Source organism: Myotis davidii, unplaced genomic scaffold, assembly GCF_000327345.1.
Source record: "Myotis davidii unplaced genomic scaffold, ASM32734v1 scaffold653, whole genome shotgun sequence".
Lineage (NCBI taxonomy): Eukaryota > Metazoa > Chordata > Mammalia > Chiroptera > Vespertilionidae > Myotis > Myotis davidii.
This window is the reverse complement of record NW_006285129.1, coordinates 855,540-865,588: the sequence shown is the minus strand read 5'-3', so window position 1 is coordinate 865,588 and position 10,049 is coordinate 855,540. Positions and strand designations below refer to the sequence as shown.

The 10,049-nt window shown below is 46.0% G+C and overlaps 3 protein-coding genes across 3 annotated transcripts in view; 2 read left to right on the top strand and 1 right to left on the bottom strand.

The window, feature by feature from the left end:
• LYSMD1 (LysM domain containing 1) overlaps positions 1–5,776 on the top strand; it is a 9,633-nt gene extending 3,857 nt beyond the window's left edge. The window contains exons 2-3 of the mRNA XM_006755685.2: positions 3,857–4,221; positions 4,624–5,776. Of these exons, the coding sequence (XP_006755748.1) occupies positions 3,857–4,221; positions 4,624–4,762 (504 nt within the window). The 3' untranslated portion in view covers positions 4,763–5,776. The remainder of the gene's footprint in view (positions 1–3,856; positions 4,222–4,623) is intronic.
• SEMA6C (semaphorin 6C) overlaps positions 4,768–10,049 on the top strand; it is a 25,969-nt gene continuing 20,687 nt past the window's right edge. Inside the window, exon 1 of the mRNA XM_015558749.1 lies at positions 4,768–4,829. The gene's annotated coding sequence lies outside the window, so the exon portion shown is untranslated. The remainder of the gene's footprint in view (positions 4,830–10,049) is intronic.
• Positions 5,871–9,027, bottom strand: TNFAIP8L2 (TNF alpha induced protein 8 like 2). Its single transcript, XM_006755686.2, has 2 exons — positions 8,752–9,027; positions 5,871–6,813 (listed from the first exon to the last, which is right to left on the bottom strand). Exon 2 carries the CDS (start codon positions 6,806–6,808, stop codon positions 6,254–6,256), a length of 555 nt encoding a protein of 184 aa, XP_006755749.1. The 5' UTR covers positions 6,809–6,813; positions 8,752–9,027; the 3' UTR covers positions 5,871–6,253.

Here is a 10,049-nt window from a genome sequence, read left to right as displayed (position 1 = left end):
GGAGCCCTAGCTGGTTTGGCTCAGTGGAGAGAGCGTCAGCCTGCAGAATAAAGGGTCTCAGGTTCAATTCCGGCCAAAGGCACATGCCTGGTATGAGAGCTTGATCCCCTCCAGTGGGGGACATGAAGGAGGCGGCCAATCGATGATTCTCTCATCATTGATGTTTCTATTTCTCTAAGTCTCTCCCTTCCTCTCTGAAATCAATAAAACTACATATATATTTAAAAAATAAAAAAATAATGGAATATGTTACCTGACCCAGAGGAGTCATAAGCCATCATGTGCCCTGACCGGGAATCGAATCTTGATCTCCTGGGTCATAGGTCGATGCTCAACCACTGAGCCACACCAGTTGGGCTGATGCTGTTAATTTTTATTTTTCCTAACTAGTATTATAGGTTCCTTCTAGCTCTAAGATATTATATTACTGTAAATTTTCTGTGGCTTTTGTTATTTCCTAGAAGTACCATATAAGAGGACATATTCCATTCTTTTGTGTTTGTTTTTTTAAAATATATTTATTGATTATCATGCCCAGGTTGCAGGCTTGATACCCAGTAGGGGGAATGCAGGAGGCAGCTGATAAATGAATCTCTCTCATCATTGATATTTCTATCTCTCCCTCTCCCTTCCTCTCTGAAATAAATAAAAATATTTTTTTAATTAATGTCATCAAAACACTTGGCAAAGTAAAAGTACAGAACTGCAAGCCAATTTTAACTTTTTTTATTATTTAGATTAATCTGGTTTTATTTTTAAACACATCACAGCATAAGATTTTTTAGTCAGGTTTTTATAATAGTTTTCCCCCAGGGTGGAAACAGCTTAGATATTTGACAGACATAAAAAATATGATTTCCTAAACTGATGCCAATATGGGATGAATTTTTAGTACAACTGGCTGCCTGGCCTCTGATAATAAAATACTGGCATACTGTATCTGTGATTTCTCTATTTTATGATCGAGTTTAATCATAAAGCATTAATGAGCCTCTGCTGTGTGCCAAGTTTGTGATGTTGAGGAGCACCTTAGAGATACAGAGACAGCAAGTCACCATTCCTACCTTTAAAGGACTCAGAGAGTTTGAGCAAATATGCAAAGAGGTGAATAACAATATAATAGGGCAGGCATTATTACAACCATACTTACAGTATGGGAGCCCTGAGGAAGGTAACGCAAAGGAAGTCAGAGTTGATAAGTAGACATTTTTCAGGCAGAGAAGGGGATAGTGGAGAAGCCTTTCAGGCAGATAAAGACACAAAAGTGTAAAAGATCATGATATACTAAAGGCCCAATGCACGAAATTCGTGCACGAAATTTGTGCAGGGTGCTTGGCCCTTGCAGCCCCGGCTACCTTGTGGCCACGCCCACTGGTCATTCCGGAAGGTCATTCCAGAAGGTCGTCCGGAAGGTCATTATGCCATCTGGTCTAATTAGCATATTAGCTCTTTATTATATAGGATTCAAAGAAAAATGAGAAGTTCAGGATGGCAAAATATATAGGTGGCAGAAGAGAGATGAAGCTATGGGAGCTAGATTGAGGATGCCCTTGAATGCTAATTTGTATTTTAACTGAGCCAATGAGGAGCCAGAGGGAGTTTATAAGTAGGGTAATGAGTTGATCAGATTAATTTTTTTTGAGAAAGATAGATGTGCCCTGGCTTATGTGGGTCAGTTGATTGGAGTGCCGTCCTGTGCACCAGAAGGTCTCTGGTTTGATTCCCAGTCAGGGCACATACCTAGGTTTATTCCCTTCCTCCCTCTCTTAAAAAGAAGCAGGAGAATAAAGATAGATGTCAGCAAGGTGAAGGATGAGTAGAAAGACCAATTAAACTTTCAGTACTCAGATGAGAAGTATTCAGGGTTGTTCTTAAGCAGCAGTTCTCAACCTGTGGGTCGAGACCCCTTTGACGGTCGAACAACCCTTTCACAGGGGTCGCCTAAGACCATCCTGTATATCAGATATTTACATGACGATTCCTAACAGTACCAACATTACAGTTATGAAGTAGCAACGAAAATAACTTTATGGTTGGGTCACAACATGAGGAACTGTATTTAAAGGGCCAGAAGGTTGAGAACCACTGTCTAAAGTGATGGCAGAAGACTGAAAATTAAACCAGATATGAGAGGCCACGTGGGTATGGGTGATGAAAGAAAAGTATGAGTTAAGAGTGACATTGATATTTCTACCTTGGGAGGCAGGTAGATAGATGGTGATGCCAGTCACCATGTTCAGTGATAAATAAGTAGGTACTAAGTAAATATTTGGTCAGTGAAATTAATATTGTAGTGTGAAATATTCCCAGAAGGAGTAAAAGGGCCCTAGCTCTGTCGTTAACTTGCTAGATAATCTTAGGCAAGTAACCTAATCTCCCCGAGCCTCAGTTCCTTCATCTTTAATAGAAGTTCTCAAAGTGAGATCCAGGGACCCCTAAGGGTCCCTGAAACCCTTCAGGGATCCACAAGGTCAAAACTGTTTTCATAGTAATAATGAGATTTTACTGGCCTTTTTCATTCTCATTCTCATGAGCGTACTGTTTTCAAGAGGTTACATCACATGGGAATCAGGGGAATTTCATCTTATTGTAATCAGCTAGGAACAGTATATACAACTAGCTGAAACTGTTGAGATACAGTTTTAATTAAATTAAAAAACTGAATTTAAAAAAAAGAGGCTACATCATGTGATATTTAAAGAGATTGAATATAGAGACAGATACGAGAATCCTGTTGTATTCTATTAAGTCAGATATTAAGGTGATTTGCAAAAATGTAAAACAGTGCCTCTCCTTGCTACGTTTTTGTTGTTTTGGAAAATATAGTTATTTTTCTTAAAATATTTATGTTAACATGGAATGGGTTTATTATTTTTAAATAAATACATGTTCTTAAACTTTTGTAGTTTTTCTTTTCAGAGAGTGGAAGGGAAGAGAGAGACAAAGAGAAACACTGATGTGAGAGAGACACATAGATTGGTTGCCTCCCATATGCCCCCAACCAGGGCCAGGAGCCTGCAACCAAGGTATGTACCCTTGACTGGAATTGAACCTGGGACCCTTCAGTCCACAGGCTGATGCTCTATACCAGAGGTTCTCAACCTGTGGCTCGCGGCTCTATACACTGAGCCAAACCAGCTAGGGCATAAACTTTTTCAGTTTTAATTTATAATACCTTAAATATTGATAGCTATCATCCACATAAAGAAAAGCTTTTTTCCTCATAATTTTTTAAAAATCCTCACCCAAGGATATATTTACTGAGGGGGAGAGAGAAACACTAATGGACTACATCTGGTACGCGCCCCAATCCGGGGTTGAACTCACAACGTAGGTATGTTCCCTGACCTGGAATTGAACCCACAACGTTTTGGTGAACAGGATGATGTTCCAACCAACAGAGCTACTCAGGCAGGGCTTTGCTCAATAATTTTTAAAAATGTAAAAGGATCTTATGACCAAAAGACATGAAAACCACTGATCAATAAAATAGGACTAAGATCAGCCCCTTGTACTTTAGTTTGATTGTTATAGGGTCTCTTGATAAGAGATAAGACTCTGTACAATCCCTTTTTAAAAAATGTATGTAATCCTTTCCCAAGAATATGTTTTTCATTGATTTTAGAGAGAGAGGAAGGGAGAGGAGGAGAAATGGGGAGAGAAACATTGGTGTGAGAGAAACATCAATGGGCTGCCTACTGTATGTGCCCCGACCGGGGATTGAACCTGTGACCCTCCAACCAACGGAGCCACACCCGCCACGGCTACACAATCACTGTTAAAGGTATTAAATGCTATACAAATATAACATGTATCTTTATTACTGTCATTAATTGTGGTGACTATTTTTTTTAAGATGGAACAGATTAAACGTGCAAACCGCCTTTATACTAATGACTCCATCTTCCTGAAGAGAACCCTCTACATCCCCATCCTGACAGAGCCCAGAGACCTGTTCAATGGTTTGGATTCTGAGGAAGAGAGAGATGGAGAGGAAGAGATGCAGCCAAGTAAGGCTGAAGTTTGGCCACACTCAGCTGAGCAGAAGACGCAGCAGACAGGCTCAGGACGTGCCAATGGCGAAGTCCTTTCCACACCTGGCCAGGAACCCCCCACTCCCAGCCATGACCTCTCTGCCTCTGATTTCCTTAAGAAGCTTGACTCACAGATCAGCCTGTCAAAGAAGGCTGCTGCCCAGAAGCTGAGAAAAGGGGAAAGTGGGTGAGTCTTAATGGTTCCTTTTAAGCCCCTTCACAGACTTCTCTGTTCTTCTAGGCTTACCTTACCAGATACACAAGTAAGCACAGTGTCCGCAGAAGCAAGGGGAATCCTTTCCTCCAGTGGCTCCAGGGCAGTGAGCAGAGCCAGTGGCTGCTGGAATGGGTAGAGGCAGTGGGGAAGGGTTTTGTGTTCTCACTGGAGTAAAATGTCATCTGTTCTTACTGCTCTGATGATCCATGAGGAAGCAGTAGGACTAGGATTTATCCGGAAGACATTGAGACTCCATCTAGACCAGCTTGGATGGATTAGGAAAGGAGGCAGCTTCCCATGTGCCTCATCATTGGCCTATTCTCAGGCTCTTCCCTTGACCTGTCACTCTGTCTCCCCTTTCCGCATTTGCAGGGTACCTGGGGAGGAGTCAGGCCTTCACCGCAGCTCCCCTCGGATGCAGCAACGAGCAGTCCTAGGTCCCGTGCCACTGACCCGGACCTCTCGAATCCAGACACTTCGAGACCAGGAGGATGAAATCTTCAAACTCTGATGTCTCCAGAACTGATTGATAGAAGCAAGATGGTGAAGGAGCAACTTGAGGGGGAGAGGAGCCTGAGGTGAGGCTCAAGAACATGGCTTCCCAGCCCACCTGCCTCCCTCCTGCCCAGCCTCATGTCTCATCAAGAGCTCCTTGGCCTGAGGCAGTTTTATTGGCAAGAGTAGGAGGTGGGGAATAGACCCCTTCTCAGTTCTGGGGTTGAATCTAGAGTTGTCCTTTAGATTCAAAGGTTCTTTTTACATCCCTGCTGCCTTTCCCATCCCTTCACCATTGCTTGGCCTTAGAACAGGAGGCAGGTGACTCCCTCAGGCCCTAACTTCTTCCCCATCTCCAACTATGTTACCTAATTTATTTGGTGCTATATTGAAGTAATATTTATTTGCTGTATTTTGTTCTTTCCCACTCTTAACTAAAGAATGGGATTTTTATAGCCATGGTGTGAGGGAAACCCAGGAACAGTGAGCCAGTAACTGCTGGCTGCCCACCTTTTTAGCCAAGCATGTTATTGAGAGTGGGGCAATCAGTGATCTAACCCTCAAAGTAAAGAATTTGGGTTTAGTCTTGACTAACCAATTCACTAGAACTCTTTCACAACTCTTTCTCTGAGGAAAAAACCAGTGATGTAGGTACCCGAACTATTCAATTCACCTTCTAACCTGAGCCTCTGTTCAGACTGTGTGGCTAAGGGATGGAAGAAGAATTGCCTTGCAGTTCGAAGAGGAAAACAGTTGTGGGAGTGTCACAAACAGTTCCTATTTGTTATACTCCCTCCCCATCAGAGCCTGTTGCTGTATGCCTTGCTCCTCATTGAATATTTATTTGCAATTTGTAGCACTGATCTGCGGTACAGTTTTTAAGCAGAAGTAGGCAAGGGAACCCCAATGATACTGAAATACTCCTGAGTCTCCTGTGTGCAAAGGCGAGTGGTGAGATAAGTGGTGTTACAGACCATCATGATGATCATCAGATATAAGAAACTGGAGAGATTAAACACTGAGCCCTGTGCATGTTTTAGTAGTTTTATTTCCCCTGTGAGACTCTCCCCTGCCCTGGCCCCTCTTCCTGTTCTCTGGGGCAGAGCCCCTGGTGTCTGTCCTGGCTCTGCCTAGAACCGCAGGTCTAGGATGTCTCAAAGCAACCCCTTCCCCACTCTGTCTTTAGTGTCCCCAGAGGGGTTCACAGGGGAAGGGGCTTCCCTGTTTCAAACATCCCTTATGGAGGAAATAAGAGATCCAAATTTCACTTCCTCTTTTCATGCAGCTTTGTTTCTTGCCCAGGGGCTGGTGTGGGAGAGAGGCCTCATTGCTTCTTCCCCACCAGCCATTTAAGGTAGGGGATTGGAGTCAAAAGCATTTTTGGGGAAGGCTGGAGCCGGAGGACTGAAAAGCGTTAGTGCAGATGAGCGGAGTTACAGAGCCCATTCATTGTCTGCTGCGTTCTCAGCCAGCCCTTCAGTCACGATCACGGTGGAATGTGCTGGGTTCAGAGCTTTCCCTCATCCAGCAACTTTCTGAGCCCATCACAGATCTTGCCAAGGTGCTGAGTGAAGTCAGGCCCGTAGAGGGCCGTGAGCAGGCCTGGGTCAGAGAAGTGGTCGAACACGTGGCGGATGCGGCCGTGTGACTTGGGCGTGAGATGGTGCTGCACCAGCGCCAGCAGTATGTCCCGGCACTCGGTCAGCAGGCTGGCCAGCACCGCGGCCTCGAAAGTGAAGTCCACCTCGCCAAAGCTGAGCGCCGTCATGGCGCCCTGCCGCAGTTTTTGGCGAAAGCTGGCAGCCAGGGCCAGCTCACTGGGGCTAAAGCAGCCACTGCGGTGCAGCACGGCCACCTTGACAGCCACCTTGATGAGGTCCTTGATGACCCGCTGGGCCTGGGACCGGCTTTGCGTGTACTCTTTGGACACACGGTAGAGCTCATCTAGCACCGCGCTGCTTGTCTCGTCGATGAAGAGATGAGCCACAGACCGACCGGCCATCTTACTCAGTAGCTTCTTCTCCGCTTGCAGGGCCAGACTCTTTGAGCTGAAGGACTCCATGGCTCCTGGAGGAGGAGGTGGGGGCGGGGGTATGCGGTCAGTCAGAAGAAAGGCCACAGGCTTCCTTAGAAAGAGAGAAATAGCTTTTCCCCTTTCTGTCTCTTATTTGGTTTCTATCTCATCAGCATCTTTGCCTGTCATATTTTCCCCCTGGGCCCCTCAGTCCCCGATGCCTTGTTCCTATTTTTTCCCTTTTCTGCTGTAAGAAATCTTCTTTTGTTTTTAAATATATTTCTATTGATTTCAGAGAGGAAGGGAGAGGGGGAGAGATAGAAACATCAATGATGAGAAAGGATCATTGATAGGCTACTCCCTGAACACCCCAGACTGGGGATCGAGTCCGCAGCCCGCGCATGTGCCCTTGACTGGAATCAAACCCGGGACCCTTCAGTCTGCAGGCTAATACTCTATCTACTGAGCCAAACCAGCCAGGGCTGTAAGAAATCTTGATCTCTAAGGCAGCCTAGAGGAGCAGAATAGCTTTGGCTGGAGGAATGAAGGCTGCGTGCATGCGCACGCGCACACACACACACACACACACACACACACGAGGCTAGCCCACCTCAAGTTAAGTTTTAAGGGGAAGCAGGCTATTTCTGCTACAGTGGAGAAGATAAGGCTTACCTGGCAAAGAATTCTCCCAGCTACCATTTTGGACACTGACCATGTGCCATATATCTGTGAGGTGTAGGTATTTCTATCCTTGTTTTATAGCTGAGCAAACGGAGGCTTCATTAAATCATTTACCCAAGATCAAACACTACTGTTTTTCTGACTCCAAAAGCTCATGTCAACCAGCGTGATATACTGCCTTTAAATAAGTGAAAAATATGGGGCCCCAGGAGCCTTGATAAAAATAATAACTAATATTTATTGAGACCCTACTATGTGCCAAGTGCGTTATGTGAATTATCTCAGTTTTCCCAACCCTTTGTAAGATAGACATCCCTATTTTACAATGAGAAAACTGAAGCCAAGTGAAATTAAGCAACTTGGCCAAATTCACTAGCAAAATATAAAAAGGGGCTCAAACCAGATAATCCAAAGAAACTTCCTTCCCTGGATGGCTGTCCAGGCTGTGGAAGCACACGGAGGAAGCATGAGAAGCAAGCACCCCAGAGGGGCAGGCAGTACTAGAGGTCTAGTCTCCTGCTAGACCCGAACTGGGACCCTCCTGGTGACCCATCAGCTGCAAATGTCCAGGGTGCTCGCCCCGTGGTCTTTGCCTGGGGTTGTTCTGGTTGTTTTGCTTCTTACTTCCCCCTCCCCTGTTCTGCAGGATGTGGCTGTGACCGCAGTGAGGAGCAGCCTCACCCTCTCCCCCAAACCAATATGGGAGTCTGAAGAGTCAGGCAAGATGGGTACCTGGGGCGTGGGGGGGATTCTCCCCGAGCCAAGCCGGCCCTAGGGGAACCTAGAACCTCGCTTTGTTCCTGCCTTTGTTGGGGGCTTTCTGAACCATGTTCCACAGCCGGGAGAGGAGATTGCTCCATTTGGGCCTTCCTTCCTCCTTGGCCTTCCTGTTACCCAGCCCTCAGTTGCCCCCGTTGCCATCTCACATTTGGTCCACTGTCCTCTCCCTCTCTCTCTGTTTCTGTCTCACTTTTTCTCTTGCCTGGGACCTGCCCCATGATCCTCCGGCCAGGCTCTTCCTCTGGCCCTTACATTTTACCTCCATGTCTCCCAAGATTGCCTTGCACCCCTCAGTACTCTGTCAGACACACATACCTCCACCCCCAGGCCTCAGCCCTGCCCCAACCCATCCCAAACCATGTCTGTCTGGCCCCAGGTAATACTGAGCTGGACCCCTCCACTGGAGACCCAAGAATGCTATCGGGTTAGTCTCACAATCAGGAAAGATCAGACTGACAGAGCCAGGACTCTTCTGTCACCTTCACCCCTAAAGCCTACCAGTCCCTTGCCAGTCATTGCCAGTCCCTCACCTGCTGTGCACTGGGTGCCAGTCTTGCCTTGGATGTTCCGGAAGAGCTGACTGAATGGAGAAGCTCCAAAGTGAGAGGCCCTTTGGCCTGGCCCCACCCCTCAAGCCCCGCCTACCTACTCTCAGCTCAACCTCCGGTTCTTCATACAGTCACCAAGAAAGTTTATGGCCCAAGAGCCTCCTAGAAGTATGACAGAGGTCAAAAGGAATAGCACTCTGTAGGAAATAGTCTTAATTCTTATTTGTTTTTTTCTAATATATTTTCATTGATTTCAGAGAATAAGGGAGAGGGAGAGAGAGAGATGGAAACATCAATGATGAGAGAGAATAATTGATTGGCTACCTTCTGCATACCCCACACTGAGGATCAAACCCACAACTAGAGCATGTGCCCTTGACCAGAATCAAATCTGGGACCCTTCAGTCTGCAAGCCGACGCTCTATCCACTGAGCCAAACTGGCTAGTCTTGATTCTTTGAGGTGATAAGGAGGGATTACATAAGCCCTGTTCTCAAATGGTCTGTTGTTTCTTTGCTTGCTGCCCAATTCCTTGAAATCTTGTAAAGTACAAATGGCTGGAGTGTGCAGTCAATGGAGAATGTTCTGAAGATTGAACTTAAGCTGGAGATTCCAGAGGCAAGACAGAGACCAGCAGACTTGAGTGTGTTCCTGGAGTCGCCAGGGATGGGTAGGACCGTGGAGCAATATTATCACGAGTATATGCTTCCAGCGCCTGGCTGAGTTAGGGTGGCACGGACTGTCCCTCCCTTTATACTTGAGAGAGGGAGGTGCTAGGGCCAGAGCTGCCAAACCAGATCTGACCAGCAGGTGTCAGCACAGGATTGAACCACTGGAAGAAACAAGCCTACCGTGTACTTCGTAGCTGCTAAAGAAATTTCAAAATTGAAGGGCCCTGCCAGCATTGCTCAGTGGTTGAGCATTGACCCATGAAGCAGGAGGTCACCGTTTGATTCCAGGTCAGGGCATAGGCCTGGGTTGCAGGCTTGATCCCCAGTGTGGGGTGTGCAGGAGGCACCCAATCAATGATTCTTTCCCATCATTGATGTTTCTATCTCCCTCTCCCTCTCTAAAATCAATTTAAAAAAAAATTTTTTTTTAAAATAAGCACAACAGAACTTAAGTACTTTCAAATGACTGTCCCAAAGCCCTAACTCCCCACAGACTCATTCGCAGGTGTGTCTCATACCTTAATCTCATTGTCATTTGCAAAATTGCCGAGCGAAGCCATAATTTTGGGTATAGCTGCAGCCAAGGTCTCCTGAACAGACTCCTCAGCTT

Excerpts from the sequence above, each read along its gene's own strand:
- TNFAIP8L2 (XM_006755686.2), bottom strand. The coding sequence starts at position 6,808 with ATGGAGTCCTTCAGCTCAAAGAGTCTGGCCCTGCAAGCGGAGAAGAAG.